The 21,867-nt window shown below is 42.3% G+C and overlaps 1 protein-coding gene across 6 annotated transcripts in view; it reads right to left on the bottom strand.

Moving 5' to 3' along the window:
* Positions 1-21,867, bottom strand: part of DGCR2 (DiGeorge syndrome critical region gene 2) — an 85,520-nt gene that overhangs the window by 43,519 nt on the left and 20,134 nt on the right. For 3 of the 6 annotated variants that reach the window (XM_087423748.1, XM_087423752.1, XM_087423749.1), the window contains exon 2: positions 12,751-12,873. The exons of the other annotated variants lie outside the window; for them this stretch is intronic. In XM_087423748.1, coding sequence (XP_087279874.1) covers positions 12,751-12,873 — 123 coding nt within the window. The remainder of the gene's footprint in view (positions 1-12,750; positions 12,874-21,867) is intronic. 6 annotated transcript variants of the gene reach the window in all.

The raw sequence follows: 21,867 nt of genomic DNA, 5'->3' as shown, positions 1-21,867 counted from the left end.
TGTGACAACATGGATGGACATTGAGGGTATAATGCAAAGTGAAATAAGTCAGAGGGAGAAGGTCAAATACCGTATGATTTCCTTCATTAAGTAGTAGATAATAACAACAATAAACAAACACATAGGGACAGAGATTGGATTGGTGGTTACCAGAGGGGAAGGGGGGAGGGAGGAGGGTGAAAGGGAGAATTCGGTACATGTGTGTGGTGATGGGTTGTAATTAGTATTTTGGTGGTGAACATGATGTAGTCCATGCAGAAATAGAAGTACAATGATGTACACCTGAAATTTTTACAATGTTATAAACCAATGTTACTGCAATAAACAAAAAATTAATTGAAAAAAATAAATAAATAAATAAAATAAAAATAAAAATTATTGTGCCCTTCTAATACAAAGTTGTATGACTTCTTTGCTAATTCCCTCCCCTCCCGGTTTTTTTTCTGTTTTCTTTAAAAAACCCTTATTGATCAGATATTGGATTTTCTGGACTCTTTGTGTGTGTGTGTGTGTGTGTGTGTGTGTGTGTGTGTGTGTGAGAGGAAGATTAGCCCTGAGCTAACATCTGATGCCAATCCTCCTCTTTTTGCTGAGGAAGATTGGCCCTGGGCTAACATCCGTGCCCATCTTCCTCTAGTTTATATTGGGATGCCGCCACAGCATGGCTTGATAAGCAGTACGCAGGTCCACACCTGTGATCCGAAACTGCAAACCCTGGGCTGCCAAAGCAGAGCATGCAAACTTAACCACTACGCCACCAGGCAGGCCCCTCTGGACTCCTTTTTTAATTTATAAGAGCTCTTTCTTTATAAGAGCTCAATTGTTCCTTTTCATAGCATTCTGTTCATGGTGAGAAAACAGACTGTGTGTATATATACATATATTTTTTCATTGTGGTAAAATATAACATAAAATTTTAACTATTTTTAAGCGCACAGTTCAGACACCACTTTCAATGCTTTTGAGTATATATCCAGAAGTTGAGTTGCTGGATCATATACTAATTCTATTTTTAATTTTTTGAGCAACTACCATACTGTTTTCCACAGTGGCTGCACCATTTTCTATTCCCACTATCTGTGCACAAGGGTGCCAATTTCTCCACATCCTTGCCGATACTTATTTTGTTTTGTTTTGTTTTTAGAGTAGCCATCCTAATGAGAGTATCTCACTGGGGTTTTGATTTGCATTTCACTAACAATTAGCAATGTTGAGCATCTTTTCATGTGCTTGTTTGCCATTTGTATACCTTCTTTGGAGAAATTTAAGTCCTTTGCCCATTTTTTTTCCAATGGTTTTTTCATAGAACCAGTGTTTGGATTTATTTAGTTATTTTACAGTGTTATAATTTATTAATTTTTATTTATAAAAATTATTCTTTTTATTTAGATTTTATAAGATGTATACAATTTAATCTTCTTAAATTCTATGCTATTTCTAGTATTTTCTTACCTACATTAAAGATCATGGGGGCGGGCCCCGTGGCTTAGCGGTTAAGTGCGCGCACTCCGCTGCTGGCGGCCCTGGTCCGGATTCCGGGCGCACACCGATGCACCGCTTCTCCCGCCATGCTGAGGCCGCGTCCCACATACAGCAACTAGAAGGATGTGCAGCTATGACATACAACTATCTACTGGGGCTTTGGGGGGAAAATAAATAAATAAATCTTTAAAAAAAAAAAAGAGTTTTATAGTTTTAGCTCTTACATTTAGGTCTTTGATCCATTTTGAATCAACTTTTGTATATTGTTAAGTAAAAGTTCAACTTTATTCTTCTGCATGTGGATATCCAGTTTTCCTAACACCATTTGTTGAACAGACTGCCCTCCCCCACCATTGAACTGTCTTGATACCCTTTTAGAAAATAATTTGACCGTGTATGTGAAGGTTTATTTCTGGGCTCTCTAATCTCTAATCTAATCTATTGGCCAATATGTCTGTCTTCACACCAGTACCACACTGTTTTGATTACTGTAGCTTTGTACTAAGTTTTGAAATCAGGAAGTGTGAGATTTCAACTCTGTTCTTTTTCAAGAATGGTTTGGCTATTTGGGGTCCTTTGAGATTTCATATGAATTTCAGGATGGAGTTTTCTATTTTGGCAAAATTGTTGTGGGAATTTTCACAGGGATTGCACCAAATCTATAGATTGCTGGGATAGTACTGACAGCTTCCTAAACCTTCCAGTCCATGAACATGGATTTCTTTCTATTTATTTGTACCTTAATTTCTTTCAGCAATGTTTTGTAGTTTTCAGTGTACTAGTCTTTCACTTCCTTGGTTAAGTTTATTCCTAAGTATTTTATTCTCTTTACTACTACTGTAAATAGAATTGTTCCCTTTTTTTTTTTTTTGTAAGGAAGATCAGCCCCGAGCTAACATCCATGCCAATCCTCCTCTTTTTTTTTTTTTTTTTCCTTTTTCTCCCCAAAGCCCCAGTATATAGTTGTACATCATAGCTGCACATCCTTCTAGTTGCTGTATGTGGGATGCCGCCTCAGCATGGCCAGACAAGCGGTGCGTCGGTGTGTGCCCAGGATCCGAACCCGGGCCACCAGGAGCGGAGCACGTGCACTTGACTGCTAAGCCACGGGGCTGGCCCCTAGAATTGTTTCCTTAATTTCCTTTTCGGTTTGTTCATTGTTAGTGTATAGAAACACAATTGATTTTTGTGTGTTGATTTTGTGTCCTGCAACTTTGCTGAGTTCTTTTATTAGTTCTAACAGTTCTCTTGTGGAATCTTTAGGGTTTTCTACATATAAAACCATGTCTCCTGTGAATAGGGATTTTACTTCTTCCTTTCCAATTCTGGTGCCTTTATTTTCCTGTCTAATTGCTCTGGCTAGAACTTCCAACACTATGCTGAACCAGAAGTGGTGAAATTCTACTCTTGTTCCTGACCTTAGAGGGAAAACTCTTAGTCTTTCATCAGTAAGTATGATCTCAGCTGTGGGTTTTTCACTGATGGCCTTTATCATGTTTAGGTAGTTTCCTTCTATTCCTAGCTTGTTGAGTACTTTTATCATGAAAGAATGTTTAATTTTGCCAGGTGTTCTTTCTGCATCAAGATGATCATGTGGTTTTTTCCCCCTACATTCTGTTAATGTGGGGTATTACACTGATTGATTTTAGTTTGTTGAACCATCCTTGCATTCCAAGAATAAATCCATTTGGTCATGGAATTATAATCCTTTTAATGTGCTATTAAATTCTGTTTGCTAGTACTTTGTTCATGATTCTTTTTTCTTTTTTTGTGAGGAAGATCAGCCCTGAGCTAACATCTGTGCTAATCCTCCTCTTTTTTTTGCTGAGGAAGACCAGCCCTGAGCTAACATCTACTGCCAATCCTCCTCCTTTCCCCCCGCCCCCCAAAGCCCCAGTAGATAGTTGGATGTCATAGCTGCACGTCCTTCTAGTTGCTGTATGTGGGACACGGCCTCAGCATGGCTGGAGAAGCGGTGTGTCGGTGCACGCCCGGGATCTAAACCCGGGCCGCCAGTAGCAGAGCGCATGCACTTAACCGCTAAGCCACGGGGCCGGCCCTGTTCATGATTCTTGTATCAATGTTCATGGGATATTAGCCTGTAATTTTCTTTTGGCAGGTTGTGTGTTTCTAGGAATTTGTCCATTTCGTCTAGGTTATCCAATTTGTTAGCATACAATTCTTCAGAGTACTCTCTTATAATCCTTTTTATTTATGTAAAACTGGTAGTAACATCCCAACTTTTGTTTCTTATTTTAGTTATTTGAGTGTTCTTTAGTCAATGTAGCTAAAGGTTTGTCAATTTTGTTGATCTTTAGTTTTATTGATTTTTTTTTTTTACTGCTTTTCTATTCTCTATTTAATTTACTTCTGTTCTAATCTTTATTATTCCTTCTGCTAGCTTTGGGTTTAGTTTGTTCTTTTTCTAGTTTCTTAAGGTGTAAAGTTAGGTTGTTGATTTACGATATTTTCTCTTTCTCTCTCTTTTTTTTGTGAGGAAGGTCAGCCCTGAGCTGACACCCATGCTAATCCTCCTCTTTTTGCTGAGGAAGACCGGCTCTGAGCTAACATCCATTGCCAATCCTCCTCCTTTTTGTTTTTCCCCCCCAAAGCCCCCCAGTAGATAGTTGTACATCATAGTTGCACGTCCTTCTAGTTGCTGTATGTGGGACACGGCCTCAGCATGGCCGGAGAAGTGGTGCGTCGGTGCACGCCTGGGATCCAAAGCTGGGCCGCCAGCAGCGGAGCGCACACACTTAACCTCTAAGCCACAGGGCCGGCCCCTCTTTCTCTTTTTAACATAAGCATTTACAGCTATACATTTCCCTCTTAGTACTGTTTTCATTGCATCCCATTAGTTTTGGTATGTTGTGTTTTAATTTTCATTTGTTTCAAGATATTTTCTAATTTCCTTTGTGATTTCTTCTTGACACTGTTTAAGAATGTGTTGTTGAATTTCTATGTATTTGTGAATTTTCCAGTTTTCCTTCTACTGTTAATCTCTAGTTTCATTCCATTGTGATGAGAAAACACTTTGTAAAGTGATTTCAAGCTTTTAAATTTATTAAGACTTGCTTTTTGTCCTAACATATGGTCTATCCTGGAGAATGTTCCACACGCACTTCCACATGAGAAAAAATGTGTATTCTGCTGTTGTCAGGTGATCCTATAAGTCTCCAAGGCTCTAGTCATCTTTGTTCATTTTGTTCCAAAGGATTCAATAATTTCAAATGTCCTGTTTTCAAGTTCACTTAGTTGTTTTTTGCCTGTTGGAGCCTACTGTTGAACCCCTCTACTGAATTCTTCAATTCAGTTACAGTATTTCTGTTTGGTTCCCTTTTATTTATTTTAAATTTTTGGTTTATTGCAGTTTATAAGATTGGTTTATAATGGTTCCCTTTTATAATTTCTTTCTCTTTGTTGATATTCTCATTTTGTTCATATATTATTTCCCTGATTTCCTTTAGTTGTGTTTTTCTGTACCTCTTTGAGCACATTTAAGATAGTAGTTTTAAAGCCTTTATCTAGTATGTCTGATGCCTGTGTTTCTTCACAGATAGTTTTTGTCACTTAGTTTTATTCCTTTAAATGGTCCATGTTTTCCTGTTTCTTTATATGCCTTGTGCTTTTGTTGCTGTTGTTGAAAATCAAGCATCTGGGCCGGCCCTGCAGCTTAGTGGTTAGGTGCGCGTGCTCCACTACTGGCAGCCCAGGTTCGGATCCTGGGCGCGCACCGACGCACCGCTTCTCTGGCCATGCTGAGGCCATGTCCCACATACAGCAACTAGAAGGATGTGCAACTATGACGTACAACTATCTACTGGGGCTTTGGGGCAAAAAAAAAAAAGGAGGAGGATTGGCAATAGATGTTAGCTCAGAGCCGGTCTTCCTCAGCAAAAAGAGGAGGATTAGCATGGATGTTAGCTCAGGGCTGATCTTCCTCACCAAAAAAAAAAAAAAAAAAAAAAAAGGAAAATTAGGCATCTGAAGAAACAGCCACATCTCCCAGTCTGTGCAGACTGGCGCTGCCTTGGGAAAGAGACCTTCACTAATTATCAGGGTTTGATCTGAGCCTTGGGACCAGCCTCTGGGTGAAGGCTTCAAGTCTTCTCAAGTCTTTTCTGCACATGCATCTTGCCTGGGTCTGTGTGAACTTTTTTTGATTCCTAAGTATACATGGCTGCTTTTAAATGTCTTAATTCCCCAGAGGGTATCACTCAGCTTCTCAGGTCTTAGATATTCTATTGTATTCCTCTACCCACAGTCCCTTGCCCCAGGCATCTATAGCTCTGTAGTCTCCTTGCAGCTTTCAGGAGCATTGTTTGCCACTTTCCACAGCTTTTCACAGCCTGAGATCCAAGCTAGGCCATTTTTTTTCCCTGTCTGAACTCCAAGTCAGACTATACAGATATTAGTCCCTCAGGCAGCCCCCAGAATGGTGCAAATAAGGTCAGCCCTGCTCCCTCCTGTTAGAGGTAGGGAGTTTGGAATTGGGCTGTTGCTTCATTCAGACCCTGTGAGCCAGGCGGGGAGGGGGTGGGGCAAAGGCAAGTAAAAATGCCACAAAACTTCCTACCATTTGGATGTGGCTTTTTCTTGACTGGGTGTTCCTGTGGTTGCTGTAGACATCTGACTATTTTCCAGAGCTCCTATAAAGTTATTTTAGCCAGTCTCGAGTTGCTTTTTTAATGTATCTGTGGGGGAATGAGAGTTTGGAGTTTCCCAGACTGCCATTTTGCTGACGTCAGAATATATTTTTAAAGTTTTCTTTTACTCTCCGAATTAATAAAATAATAACTGCCAATATATATCAAGAGATTATTGTGTGCCATGTCCTGTTCCAAGCACTTTATGTGTCATGATATTTAAGCCTCACAATAATCCTTTGAGAGGGAGGCTCTACTATTCCCCCACCTTACAGATGAAAACAATTAAGTTCAAAAAGCATCCTGCCCACAGGACCACAGCTAGTAAGTGCTGGAGGCAGGGTACCAGCCCCAGCAGCTTGCCTCTGAGCCCCCACATTTAACGATCATTTTACACAGAGCAGAGTTGGCCGCCTCAGGTCCCTTTGTTCTGGCCCTTTGGGTCTAGGATGCTTTGCCCAGAGCACAGTGAGCACCCGCAGATGTTTTCTCCCAGATAGCACTGGCTGTCTTTTATGTTTAAGAGGAAGGTCGTCCAGCTACCAGACGCTCTGTGAGCACTAGTGGGCCACGTGCTGGTAGGGTTCAGGTGAGCCTCAAGGTGGGGGACCACGGTGGGCAATCTAGCCTTTTAGTCAGGAACCCTCCATTTTGTTATCTTTTTCACCTCTTCCACAAAGCACCCGTTTCTCCAGGAATACTCCTCTAATCCCCTGCCTGGGGAAACAGACCTGGCCGCTGGCATTTCCGGAGCACGGCAGGAGATATGCCTGAGGGTCTCACCTCTCCCCATAGAGAATTTTTCTCAACTCCTCTGTTTTCAACCTCCATGGCTCCCCTCTGCTGGGCCTGGTGTCTCCTATTTTGCCAATTTTAAGTCAACAGCTGTCTAATAGAAATATAACACAAGCTGCATTTCAACAAGAGATGATATTATATATATACATATAATATAGTTTTTTCTTTTTTTTGGTGAGGAACATCAGCCCTGAGCTAACATCCGATGCTAATCCTCCTGTTTTTTGCTGAGGAAGACTGGCCCTGGGCTAACATCCGTGCCCATCTTCCTCTACTTTATATGGGACACCAGCACAGCATGGCTTGACAAGTAGTGCGTTTGTGTGCGCCCAGGATCCGAACCTGCGAACCCCGGGCCGCCAAAGCAGAGTGTGCGCACTTAACTGCTGCACCACCGGGCCAGCCCTGATATTAATTTTAATAATTTAACCCAATATATTCAAAATACTGTCATTTCAACAATCAAAATAAAAAACTATCAGTGAGGTGTTTTACATTTTTTTTTGGTACTAAGTCTTTGATATTCAGTGTGTACTTCACACTTGTAGTACATCTTAGTTTGAAACAGACACATTTCAAGTGCTCAATAGCCATGTGACTCATGGCTGCCATACTGGACAGTGTAGGTCTAGAAAATAAACCTCATGTCTGCTGGTGGGAGAGTCATCTAGCTACACACAGAGTGAAGAAAGCAGAGGGGTGCTGAAAGAGCACCCCACCAATCCCCATTCCATTCCCATGCCAGATGCCCCCCAGCCTCGGTATGTAGAGCCTCCATGCCTTTTGGGGTGCTGCTTGGCAAACTGGCGCATTTCCTGGTGTTCTCTCCCTCAAGCAGGCTCAGGGTTGCAGTTTCTCTGCTCTGCTAAGTCAGTTCTCACTCTCCTTCTACTGGCTTTTCTTTAAAAAGAAAAGCTGTCTAATATCTGAAATATTCCAATGAATATACGTAACACCTATGTAAGAAATAAAGACTATGCTCAAAAATAGTTGTGAGCCCCGCCCCCACCCTACTTACAAACCCAAACATCAGCTGTAGGGTTGAACCTACACATTTGCTTCTCCCAGTCTCACTCCTCTGTCTCCCCATCAGGGAAGAACTAGGAGCCCGAAGTTTGCGTATCATTGTTTTGCCTTTCTTCTTTTAGTTGCCCACAAACAGACATAACTATAAATGAGATGATGGTCAGTCTGGCTCATCTTTATTGTGCCATATGTACTTTTTGGCAACTTGCCTTTGTCACCTATATTCTGTTTTGAAGATTCATCCATGTTGCTGCAAGCACTTAACATGCATTTGTTATTGTTGGTCCACAATACTCCAGCATGTGAACAGAGACATCTGGGTTGTTTCCAAAATGTATATTAGTAAGAACAGTGCTGCACAAATTTCTCTAGTTTCCCCAAATGGAAATCCTGGATCACAGAATATGCGAATGTTCAGCTTTGCCAGTTAATGCCTGTTTTCCAAAGTGGGTGTATCAACTTATCCTTCTCTCCAGCAGCAGAGATTTCCAAGCCATCCACATCCTCCCCAACACTTGGTTTTGTCAGACCTCTTCACTTTTGCCAATCTAAGTATCTGTCAAGTGGTAGCTCTCTGTAGTCTTAGAATACTAATGAGGCTGACTATCTTTTTACATGTTTAACCACCATTCTTGTTATTTTTTCTATGACATGTCTGCTTGTCTTCTGTCCATTTGTAGGAGTTCTTTATATGTGCTGGATTATAATCCTTTACAGGCTATAAGTGTTGCAAATATTTCCCCACTCTGGGGCTTGTCTGTTCACATTCTTTATTGGTGCCTTTTGATAAAGGGAACATCTTAATTTTAATCTGGTAAAACTGGTCATTTTTATTTCAGAGTTAACATTTTTTATGACTTAAAAAAAAAAAACCTTCCCTATCAAGGACATAAAGGTATTCTCTTATATTGTCTTCTAGAAGTTTTTCTTTAACCTGAAACTGATTTTTCTGTATGTTGTGCGTTAGGAATGCAATTTCACTCTTTTCCGACTGTCACGGCACCATGTATTGAAGAGTCTGTCCTTCGCCCAGTAATGTGTAATTCCACCTCTGCCACATAGCAAGTTTCTCAGGTCTGTTTCTGGCAGCTCTTCTGTCCCAGTGGCCAATTTGTGTTTCCCTGAGCCAATTATAAAGTAAACCTGGACACTGGTAGTGAGGCAGCTGCTCAGTCCTTACTCTTCTTCAAAGTGCCCTAACAATATTAAGACTTCATTCTTCCAACCACTTTACAACAGACTTGTCACGTTTCCTAAAAAACTCATTGGAGATGCACTGAATCCACAGACCAACATAAGAACAGGCAGCTTTACTTACTATATTGAGTCTCCCTAGCCAAGAACATCTCATCTCTATCTATTCAAGTCTTCTTTAATGTCTCTTAATAAAGTTGTAAATTTTACTCCATTAAAAATTTAACACATCTTTTGTTAATTCCCATTTATATCAAAGATCATTCAGTCAGGAAAACAGAAACTATGCTAGGAATTTCAAACAAAAAGCGGTTAAATACAGGGAATTAGGTGCTTTCAAAAACAACTGAAAAGGCTCGAGTGTGCACAGAAGTAAAGTGGGCCACCTCTACCCATCGATTTCACCTCTGCAGCTGCAGTCCAGAGAGTCAGGAAGCCACTCCTGCCATCTGCAGGGGAGGAAACTGCAGGAAACCACTGCCAGGATCACAGCTGCTCTGCAGTCCTGCAAGGGCTGGCCAGTGGGGGATGTGGAAGCCACTGCAAACTCACCTCGGTCCAAGCCCATTCACCCCCACCACTGCTAGAGGAAGAAGGATTCTAGCTCCTTTCCACCTTCCAAATTTCATGGGAGGATCTCATGGGGTTAATGATACCCAGAAGCCTGCCGGCAGGGGGTCTGAGATTACAGCTCCCGTCTCCCCACTCCTGAAGGGCAGGGAACGTACTGATGCCCAGACTACATCCAGCACACCACTCGTTTTCTATCTTCCAAAAAACATGCTGAAATGACTGATCTACTGTTGCATCTTTTCCCATTGCCTTTGTCCCTGTGGTTTTATATCTTTTACATTCTTTTGCTGTAATTTTAACAGGGCAATGAAATAATCTTGTGTGGAAGATTATTTCCACACAAATAAGTGTGGAAAGTCCTGAAGTCCATGTTCAAAAGCAACCTGACTGAGCATGGCTAGGGCTTCCTACAAGTTTACTTCAATTCTCCCCGCAGCAGAGGTGGTTATCAGCTAACGCCTGTCCATACTCCCCTCCCCAATTACAAAGATTTTTCTTCTTTTTTTTTTGGTAGGGAGCAATGTTAATGAGGACTTGACCTAGATCATTATGTTTTTTTAAAATTAATTTCTTTTAAAATAAACTAGAAATACGACAAAATTTCAGCAGTTATTAATTCAGGGAAATGAGAAACAAGTATTATATTATTCTTTGTATATTTTGATAATGTAAATTTCTCAGAATCCCAACTTTAAGAACAATCAGGAATCAATCTGCTTATCCCATCTGGATCATGGCACGCCACTAAGCCACAGGAGAGAGACAGTACCAGGAGTCAAGGGGAAGCCAGGAGCGAGCCAAGAGGTCCGACAGGGCCTTGGCCTTCTCACTCCTCCTGGGACACACTCAGGCCCCACCAGGCCTCGGTGAGTTTGCACACACTGTCGTCGTCATCATGCCCTCAATGGTTGGGGCCTGGCATGCCATCCATTCAGAAGTCTGGGCTCCTGTAGAATAGACTTTATTTTCCTGTCTGGGGAGAAAATACAGGAACCTGTGTAACTTCAAGTCAACACTTGCGCTGAGTGGACTTGTGGCCCTCTGTGCTGGACCACATGACCCAAAAGAGAAATCAGACCTAGTCCCTGCCTTCAACAAGTCCACAGTGCACCGAGAGATGAACCACAGGAGTGCCTATCATTGTTTTCAGTATCTATAACAGGGCAGCATTACACACAACCTTAAAAGCTAAGCCAAAAGGCACTTTGAGAATAGCAAATAAGCCATGCTCCCATTTTAAAGCAAGCCAAATACCATTTGGTCCTTTGTTCAGAAAATCCTCTAGGAGGCTGGATATGAAGTCTCACCCCATCAGGCAGACCAGGGACGCACCCACCCAGTCACAATCACTGGTCCTCTCCAGGCTGACTGAACACGGAGCATCTGCATCCCAAGCACTGGGAAGTTCACACTCTCTGGACGGTGATCCAAGGAACGACCAGGTGGGCTCCGAGACACAGGGCTGTCCTAGAGGCTCCTGACCCAGCTGCCACCTTTCAAGCTCTCATTTGGAAAGGCAAACACCTCAACCAGAGACATGTACCATCTGATGAAGGAAGAACAGGCTCAACAGATGATGAGGAGGGTTTCCTTCTACATGGCCATCTTTGCAGGCAAACACAGTCTGACCAGACCACCTCTGCTTCTTAACTTGGTACCCCCCTCAAAGAACTGTCCCAAGCTCAAATGTCACCTTCTATTTGATGCACTACCTGATCCCCCTGGTTGGAATTAATTGGTTTTTCTTCAGCACCTGGCCTACAGGAATTACAACACTGCTTTCATTTATTGGATGTTGAAAAGGACCCTAGGCCAGGCCCGACTGAGGAGGAGGACAGGTCTCCCGCCCTCAGGGAGCTCACAGTCTAGAAGGAGAGATCAAGCATGGGCACAGGTAATGGTGAGAATTACCAGCGGTTCTAGATGCCATCAGAGAGGGAAAGAGCAGGTGCTGGCAGAAGCCAACCTATAGCCAGGGGGCCCGGAGATGCCCTCTTGTCAGAAGACTGTGAGCTGTGCCAAGCCTTGAAGGACAGGCAGGATCTGTCCACGCAGAGAGAAAACAAGGGGATTCCAGGAAAAGAGAAAGGCATCAACAAAGCATGTGGCCAGGAAATTCTTAACAGGGTGGGCAAAGGAAACAGCCCAGCTGAGCCACTGAAGGGGAAATAGCGACAAATCAGGTTGGCAAAGTAGAACTAAGCCAGATTATGAAGAAATTTGAATGCCAGACCGAAGAGCTTAGGTCTGCGATTATCAAGCTGGAATAAGATACACCTTCCTCTTAGGGACTTTATCAGAACCAGCCAGGTCTTAAACAAATTAGTGTGTGTATATGTGTGTTTGTCTCACACATATACACACACGCTCACACGCAAGATATTACACCTTCCACCCTAACCCGTGGAGAACCAGGGATGTAATTAACACCATTACTCACGGGGTGTGTTAACACTCCTTGAGGGTGCTGGGGGAGAAACCAGGTGGAGAATCAACAACTTAAGACTTTCTCCGACATCTGTGTACGTCTTGAGGAACCTACACATCGCCAGTTGAAAACCTCTGAGTGAAAGATTACTAGTGACTGAGTGAGCAGGACCGGTCGGCACAGCCAAGGCCAGTCTAAATGACCCTCGCCAGGATTCCAGCCAAGTCTCAACAGGCACCTACCTCTAGAGCCAGGCAAGGGTGAGGTAAGAGGTGCCAGGGCACCACGCTTCAGGGGCGCTGCTCTTGGGGCATGCAGTGCCTCCCAAAATGTGGCGTCCTGGGCACCTCCCTTGCCTCCTCACAGCACTGACCCTGCCATCTTGCAGGTTCTGGGATCTGCCTGTGTTGGGCATCTATTTTTGAAAAAGAGAGAGAGAGAAAGAGAGAGAGAGGAGAGGGTGTCAGCTCAGAATAACCTTCCAGCACGTGGATGCAACCCAGGTTACCAGTTGACACCATCTCCTCCCTCACAGGAAGCACAATCACGCAGCTACGATGGAGAGGCGGGGGCCACGTGCGTCCACCTGCCCAACACACTCACCTGGACAGTCGGCTTCGTCGCTCTCATCCTCACAAGTCACCCAGCCGTCACACTGCCAGGGGAGGGGGATGCACTGGATGGCGCCACTGCGACAGGCAAACTGCCCAGGGTTGCACCGCAGCTCTGTGGAACCAAAGGGCAAGAGGCCATTGAGGAAGTGGCAGTAGCAGCGGGGACCTGGAGCAGCCAGGCCTGCCACTGCCTGGCCCTGCCACCACCCGGTCCCTGTGAGCGTGGGCCAGACACCAGGCAGTCTGCCCATCGCCTGCCTTCTTGGGGACCTGCACCCGCGTCCCAAGGAAGAGCCAAGAGCTATGCCCACAACGCCATAAGCCCCCAGAGCAGTGCACCCTCCAAGACACTGATCTTTACGTGCCACCTCAAACACACACGCTGCGTTTCTGCTCTGAGTCGGGCTCTGCACTGGACTGCAGAGGAGACAGAAACAAGAGGGCACATTTCTCACCTCGTGAGGGATTCTGGGTCAATAGGGAGGACATACACATGGATACACACACATTCAGGTTTCTGACAGAGCAAATGCAGGTTACCCCCACAGGAGCACTCAAACAGCACGCCAAACACAACAGGAAGGAAGGAGAGACTGTCTCCACCTGAAGGGTTCTGGAATGCTTTTTTTTTTTTTAATTTTTTTTTTAACTTTATTTATTTATTTTTCCCCCCAAATCCCCAGTAGATAGTTGTATGTCATAGCTGCACATCCTTCCAGTTGCTGTACATGGGACTCGGCCTCAGCATGGCTGGAGAAGCGGTGCATCGGTGCGCGCCCAGGGTTCCAAACCCGCGCCGCCAGCAGCGGAGTGCGCGCACTTAACCGCTAAGCCATGGGGCCGGCCCTGGAATGCTTCTTAAAGAAGGTGGGATGTGAACACGGTTCCCACGGTGGGTCGATGCTTTCAGAAGATACATATAATATAACAGGAAGGGAAGAGCTTTCCAGAAAAAAGCAGGGCTTAAGGAAATATCACGGGCTGAAGAGCATGCCAAGTAGATTGTATGAGCTGACAGATGGGGAATCACTGGAGATAAGTTCGGAAATATAACAAGGGTCAGATTGTGGAGGCTTTGAGGGTAAGATAATTCTGATCTTTATTTGGTATGTTGTAGGGAGCCAGAGGTTATTTAGCCAGTAAGTAACATGATAAGATCTGTGTTTTAAGAAAGTCTGTGTGTATAACCGGCAATGGTTTCTGAAAGTAATTATAACAGCGGGACCAGGCAAAAATATTAAATAACTCAGCAAAGTAAGGGTTTGAACTGAGGCAGGAGGTGGCAAATTACAGCCCATGGGCCAAATCCTGACCGTCCCAGCAAAGTTTTAAATAAAGTTTTATTGAAACACAGCCAAAATTATGTATGGTTTATGGCTGCTTTAGAACCACAACAGCAGAGTTGAATAGTTGCAAAAGATACCATATGACCTACAGGGCTGAAAATATTTAGTCTCTGGCCCTTTAGGAAAGGACTGCAGACTCCAGAACTGAGGTGGCCACTGATAAACGGGCAAACCTTGGAAACAAAGGAAAACGCTGAAGTGTGATGGAGGGAGTCCTACACACCTACCCACTGACGCAGGAAGAAGAGACAAAAGAGCTTACTCAGACGACAACGTGCTGCTGCACGTGCTCCCTCAGCCACCTCCTGGATCTCCCAGAATCATTCCACTGACATCCAGGAAGAAAAGGAACTTGCCTGCACCTGAGTCCTGTTCCATCACTGCCCTGAGTAATCACAGCAAGCATCATTCTAATTTATCAAGGAAGATGAACCCACCAAATCAGGTAGGAAGTAGACGCTACGCCTGAGCCCTCCCCAACCACCACCTGGGACAGACACCTGGGGCATCATGAGCCCACGTGTGGGCAGTGTGCCATCAGCATCAGTGCATGCAGGAGAGGGCTTCTTCAGAATGCTCTGAGCAGGGTCAGACATCCGTCTGCAAGTCCTCCAGTCCCAGGTGGGAAAGGGAGGAAGGGGAGAAGTGGAGGGAGGGATTGTTAATTCACTATTCCTGCCCCTCCACCACCTGCCACACTGCAGTAAATCAATTCAATCTAACCACAGAAAAGCCTTTACAAAATTGATAACATTGATGAAATATTCACAGTGCTGTCTATTTTATAAAGGCTTACAGCCAAGATGGAGTTATAGGGATGGATTTAACTGCCCACCCGAAACAACTGGAAAAAAAAAACGAAATATAGAAAAACACCAGTTCTCCAGACACTGGACATGAGGCAAGGAAGAACAGAGACCCCCGAGAGTCAAGGCAAAGTGAGCCTTACTGCCTGAAGGACATTTCCAGGCTGCAGAGCAGGGAGAGGGACGCCAGCAGGGCGGAAGACTCTTGGAGTCAAGTGCATGCAGCTGAAAGTGGGGGAAACCAAGGCAGATAGAGCTCACAGGACGGAGCTCTGAAGAGTCTGGGAGGAGAGAGAGCTGCACAAAGACAAGACCCCAGAGACCTACAGAGGGACCCCTTTGGGCTCCGGGCAGAGTGTTGACCAGCACGTGGTGTGAGGAAACCACCTCGGGCCAGGGAAAGAACTGCCCTAAAGGTTGGGAGGGAACAACAACAAAGTCCAGCAGGGTCACAAGCAGCACCTGTTCTCAGGGGTCAGACTGGAAAAACTCATCATTCATGGGGTGCTGCATCAAGTACTCAGAAGAGTCTTGCTTCATTAGTGGGGAAAAATTAACCGAAGTTAAACGCTGCTCCAGTCCTGCCTGACAGAGATTAAAAGCAAGAGCCACACGCTGGGCCGGCCCTGTGGCTTGGTGGTTAAGTGCGCGCGCTGCAATGCTGGTGGCCCGGGTTCGGATCCCGGGTGCGCATCGAGGCACCACTTCTCCGTCCATCCTGAGGCCGAGTCCCACATACAGCAACTAGAAGGATGTGCAGCTATGACATACAACTATCTACTGGGGCTTTGGGGGGAAAAATTAAATAAATAAAATCTTTAAAAAAAAAAAAAAAAAAAAAAAAAAAACAAGAGCCAGAAGGATCAAATTGTTAGAACAAAGCTCAGGAATATTTAGGGGAATGCAAAACCATGCAGCACCCAAAAACTCAAAAATCACAGTCCGGCGTTCAATAAAAAAATTACCAGACATGCAGAGAAGCAGGAAATTACAACCAAAATGAGGATAAAAAAATAAGTCAATCAAAATTGACCCAGAAATGGCACAAATGATAAAACAGACAAAGGCATTAAAAGTCGTTCGAACTGTACTGCAAATGTTCAAGAAGCTAGAGGAAAAATTCAACATGTTAAGTAGAGAAATAGAAGATATAAAAAAGAAACATACCTACCGCCTAGAGATGAAAACTACAACGCTTGAGATGAAAAATACACTGCACAGGATTAACAGATCCAGTTTTATAGAAGAAAAGATTAGTGACTTGAAGACAACAATAGAAACTCTCTAAACTAAAACACAGAAAGAAGCAAAAGCAGAAAAAATGAACTGTGAGCTGTGGGAAAAATTCAAGTACCCTAACATACATGGACTTCGAGAGGCAAACTGACAAAACATTTGAAGAAACAATGGCAGAAAAACTTCTCAATTTGATGAAAACTATATATAAACCCACAGATCCAAGTAGCTCAATGAACCCCAAACATAAGAAATATAAAGAAAACTACTCCAAGGCACATCATAATTAAACTGCTAAAAACCAATGATCAAGAGAAAATCTTAAAAGCAGCCAGAGAAAAAAGACATATTGTGCACAGAAAAAACAAAGATGACAGCAGATTTCTCATTAGAAATGATACAAGCTGGGAGACAGTGGAGCAACACTGTTAAGTCCTAAAAGGAAAAATAAAAGCTGTCAATCTAGAATTATTTAAAGCAAAAACATGTATACCACACTGTGGGGTTTATAACATACGGAGAAGTAAAATTTTGACAACAATAGCAGACAAGCTGTGAAGAGAGACGCAGAAGTACACCATTTTAAGGTTCTTATACGTAAAGGCGTCTGTCACATGAAGGTAAACTGTGATAGGTTAAGCATGAATACCACTAAACAAAGACAAGCGCTACAGCAAAAAAGCCAACAAAGACGACAAAATGGAATAAAACATACTCAATCCAAAAGAAGGCAGAAAGAAAGGGAAAAGGAAACAAACAACAGATGGTACAAAAAGAAAACAAATGACAAAACGGTAGATTGTAATTAAATCTGCCTAATCAATGAACATATGGGGTGACCTAAACACCCAATTAAAAGGCAGAATTTGTCACATAGGTAAAAAAGCAAGACCCAACTATATACTGCCTAAAAAAACCTCACTTTATATTAGGACACAAACAGGTGAAAATAAAAGAATGAAAGAAGATATACCACGCTCACACTGATCAAAAGAAAGCTCGAGTGGCTATACTAATATCACACAAAGCAGACTTCAGAACAAATACTATCACCAGGAACGTAGAATGTCATTTAATAATGATAAAGGACATAACAATCCTAAATGTTTATGCATCTACAGCAGAGCTTCAAAATATGAGGGAAAAACTGCTATAACTGCTAATAGACAAATTCACAATTACAGGAGAGATTTCAATCCCCTCTCAATTACTGACAGAACAAGCAGACAGAAAATCAGCAAGGATACAGACAACCTGAACAATACAATCAACTATCTGGACCTAACTGACATTTACGGAACTCTCTACCCAAAACCAGCAGAATACACATTCTTTTCATATGCATACATAGTATTTACCATAATAGATAATACCATGGGCCATAAAACAAACCTCAATAGATTTATAACGATTCAGATCATACAGAGTATGTTGTTTGACCACAACTGAATTAAATTAAAACAACAGCAGAAAGATATCTGGAAAATCCCCCAACTATATGGAAACAACTGATACACTTAATTACCTATAGGTCAAAGAAGAAATGAAAAGGGAAATTTGAAAGCATTTTAAATTAATGAAAATTTGTGGAATGCAACTAAAGCAGTTCTTAGAGGCAAATTTATTGCATTTAACTTCAATACCAGCAAAGAAGTAAGGTCTCAAACCAACGACCTCAGCTTCCACCTTAAGAAATGAGAAAAGAAGACCAAACGAAACCCAAAGTAAGCAGCAGAAAATAATAAAAAACAGACTGGAAACTGATGAAACAGACAAATGGAGAAAATAATTTTTTAAAAAAGGCTGGGTTTTTTGTGTTTTTTTTGAGAAGATCAAAGACATTAATAAACCGTAGCCAGACTAATCAGGAAAAAAATAAAGAACACAAACTATCACCATCAGAAGAGGGGTGTCATCATTATAGATTCCAGAGATATTAAAAAGGATAATAAGGGGGTGGTAAGAATAAGAAGGGAATAGTGAATCACTTAATATCAATAAGTTTAACAACTTAGATGAAATGGGCAAATTCCTAGAAAGGCACAAACTACCAAAACTCACTCAGAAAGAAATCAATAACCAGAAGAGCCCTATAGCTATAAAAGAAATGAAATTTTATTTAAAACCTTCACACAAAGAAAACTCCAGGCCCAGATGGCTTCACTGGAAAATTCTACCAAATATTTAAGGAAGAAATAATACCAATTCTTCCAGAAATTCAAATATTAAAAAAATTACCATAACAATAGCATCAAAACCATAGGAAATACTCAGGAATAAATCAAATGGCAGATGTCCAAGTCCTATACACTGCAAATTACAGAGTACTGCTAAGAGAAAGTCTTTAAAAACCTACACCTATGGGGAGATATGAAGTGTTCATGGATCAGTAGACTCAATATTGTTAAGAGACCAATTCTACCCAAATTGACCTATAGATTCAATGCAATCCCAATCAATATTCCAGCAGGCATTTTTGTAGAAATTGACAAACTGACTCTAAAATTCATACGGAAATGCAAAGGACGTAGACTACCCAGACAACTCTGAAAAGGAAGAACTAAGTTGAGGACTTACACTGCCTGACTTCAAGCCTCACTATATAAAGGTATGGTAATCAAGACAGTGCGGTATAAGCATCAAGATCAATGGAACCAGAACAGACAATCCAGAAATAGGCCCACACATATGTGGGCAGCTGATTTACAACAAAGACGCAAAGGCAGCTCCCTGGAGAAACAACAGCCTTTTCAACAAATGGTACTGGGACAACAAGATATCCATTTTTTAAAAAAGAACTCTGATCCATTCCTTGTACCAAAAATTAACTGAAAATAGATCATAGACCTAAATGTAAAACCTAAAACTATAAAACTTCTAGAAGAAAACATAGGAGAAAATCTTTGTGATCTTGAATTAGGCAAAGATTTCGTAGGTACATATACCAGAAGCATGATCCATAAAAGAAAAAGTTGATAAATTGGACTTCATCAAAATTGAGAACTTCTCTTCTTCAAAAGACACTGTTAAGAGAATGAAAAGAGAAGTCACATACTTACTAGGAGAAAACATTTGCAAATCACATTTATGATAAAGGACCTGGATCCAGAATAAATAAAGAACTCTCAAATTTCAATAATAATAAAACAAACAACCCAATTTTAAAAATGGGCAAAAGATTTTAATGGACAGTTAACCAAAGAAAGTATACAGATAGCAAATAAGCACATAAAAAGATGTTCATCATCATTAGTCGTTAAGGAAATGCAAATTAAAACCATAATGAAATAACATTACATACTTACTAGAATAACTAAAATTAAAAAGAATGACCATACCAAGTGTTGGCAAGTATATCAAGTAATTAGAACTCTCCTATCTTGCTAGTGGGAATGTAAAATGGTACAACTACTCTGGAAAACAATTTGATGGTTTCTAAAAAGCTGATTATATACCTACCATATGACCCAGTGATTCCATTCCTAGGTATCTACCCAAGAGAAATGAAAGTACACATCTATACAAAAACTTGTTCATAGTCATTTTATTTGTAATAGCCAAAAGCTGGAAAAAAACCAATGTCCAAAACAAATAAACATATAAACAAACTGCAGTATACCCATACCATGGAATACTACTCAGCAGTAAAAAGAAATGAACCATTAATACATGCAGCAACATGTAAAGAAAAGAAACAAAACAAAAGAAGCGGCCAGCTGCAGGCTGTAGTTTGCCAAACCCTGTTCCAAAGTCTAAGTGTAGGGATAAACCTTTACCCTCCACCCCACACCCAACACCCAGCACAGGGAGGCACTCACTGAACGTCTGCGGAACTGACCTACTCAAAGATCTTCCTCTATTCTCGAAGTCGATGATAAAGTGTCAACAGTCTCTGATATGCCCTGAAACGCTCTCTCCCTTCCTGATTCACCTGTAGTGCACGGGCTGTTCTGAAAGCAACCCAACATGTGAGTCACTGGTTAACACATGTGAATCACCCGTTCACAAAATATTTACTGAGCACCACTTTGAGCCAGGCAACTCTCCAGGTGACTGGGCCAGAGTGTTCAACAAAGCAAGGAGACCCAGGACTCGGCAGAGCTTGCCTCGTCTAATGGGGACTGACACACAATCAGCTGCTTAGTACACTGGCCCAAGATTCGGATGAGTTTAATGGGCACTACTCTAGCTATAAATTAACATGCTCTCTCCTCTCTTCCTCCAGATCCTCTCACGTCCCTTTGTAAAGCATCCAGCACAATTTCTGCCACAAACAAAATTGGTCAAAAACAGTCGCCTCTCTTCCCACTACTAGCTTTTGCCCAGGCCCTGCCCCAGGCCTTCTCTTGTGACGACTGTCTCCTAGCTGTAAAATGGGAGGGACACGCAGACTCTTCCTAGCCAACGGACTGTTGGTGCTTTCTGAAATAATCCACACCCTCATCATGTAAGTGCAAGGCCACAAACCAAAATAAGAAACTCTATCACACTAGCAGTTCTCAAACTTTTTCATCCCAAGACCCCGTTATACTTTTAAAATTTCTGAGGACCTCAAAGATCTTTTGTTTATGTGGGTTATATCTGTCAACATTTACTGTGTTAGAAATGAAAACTGAGAAATTTTTACACACAGACTTTCAGGCACACGCTCAAAAGGTTAAATACCGAGTTACCACATGACCTAGCAATTCCACGTCTAGGTATATGTCCAAAAGAATTGAAAGCAGGGACTCAAACACACACCAGTACACTGACGTTCACAGCAACATTACTCACCACAGCCAAGAGGCAGAAACAACCCAACCATCCATCAACAGGTGAATGGATAAACAAAATGAGGTATACGCATACAATGGAATATTACTGGGGCGTAAAAAGAAAAGAAATTCTGCCACATGCTACAATGTGGACGAACCTTGGGGACATTACGCTAAGTGAAATAAGCCAATCACAAGAAGACAAATGCTGTAGGATTCCACTTATATGAGGTACCTAGAGTCATCAAATTCACAGAGACAGAAAACAGAACAGAGGTCACCAGGGGCTGGGAGGAGGGGGAATGGGAAGTTAGTGTTTAATGGTTTCAGAGTTTCAGTTTGGGAAGATGAAAAAGTTCTGGAAATGGATAGTGGTGATGGTTGCACAACACTGTCAATGTATTTAATGCCACTGAAGTGGACACTTAAAAATGATTAAAGTGGTAAATTTTACGTTATTTGTATTTTACCACAATTTTTAAAAATCCTTTAAAAAGAGAGAGAGAGAGAATCTCAAGCACTCACCCCATTAGCCATCAATCACATGTCAAGTAGTCTCGGGAGATGCCACTGTGCACTTGTGAGACAATGAGAGAGAGGCAAAGGACACCTTGGTGTTCTTATGACAATAGTGTTGACCTCGCAGAGCGCCAGAGACCCCCCCCCCAGCCACACTTGGGAGACCTACTACTTTAAAGCATGCAGTGTTTAGGAATTGGAGGACTTGTGCCCCTGTAGAAATGCAGAAGTCTCTGCAATACAGATTCTTTCTCTAGATGTGATTTCTTCTTTGTCAGCAAGCCTTGGCCTCATTTTAAATTATGTAAACCGAGCTGTCTCAAATTACCGTGTGAAATTTAGTATGCTGCCTAAATTGTTTAGAACTGACTTCTGAACAACAGCCTACAAAGAAATGGATGGAAGATAGCATATAGCAGAAGCACACGTGTCCACAGCCACA

This window comes from Ceratotherium simum, chromosome 35 (genome assembly GCF_057802395.1).
Source record: "Ceratotherium simum simum isolate JZ-2026a chromosome 35, ASM5780239v1, whole genome shotgun sequence".
Classification (NCBI taxonomy): Eukaryota; Metazoa; Chordata; class Mammalia; order Perissodactyla; family Rhinocerotidae; genus Ceratotherium; species Ceratotherium simum.
This window is presented reverse-complemented; position numbering and strand designations above follow the sequence as displayed.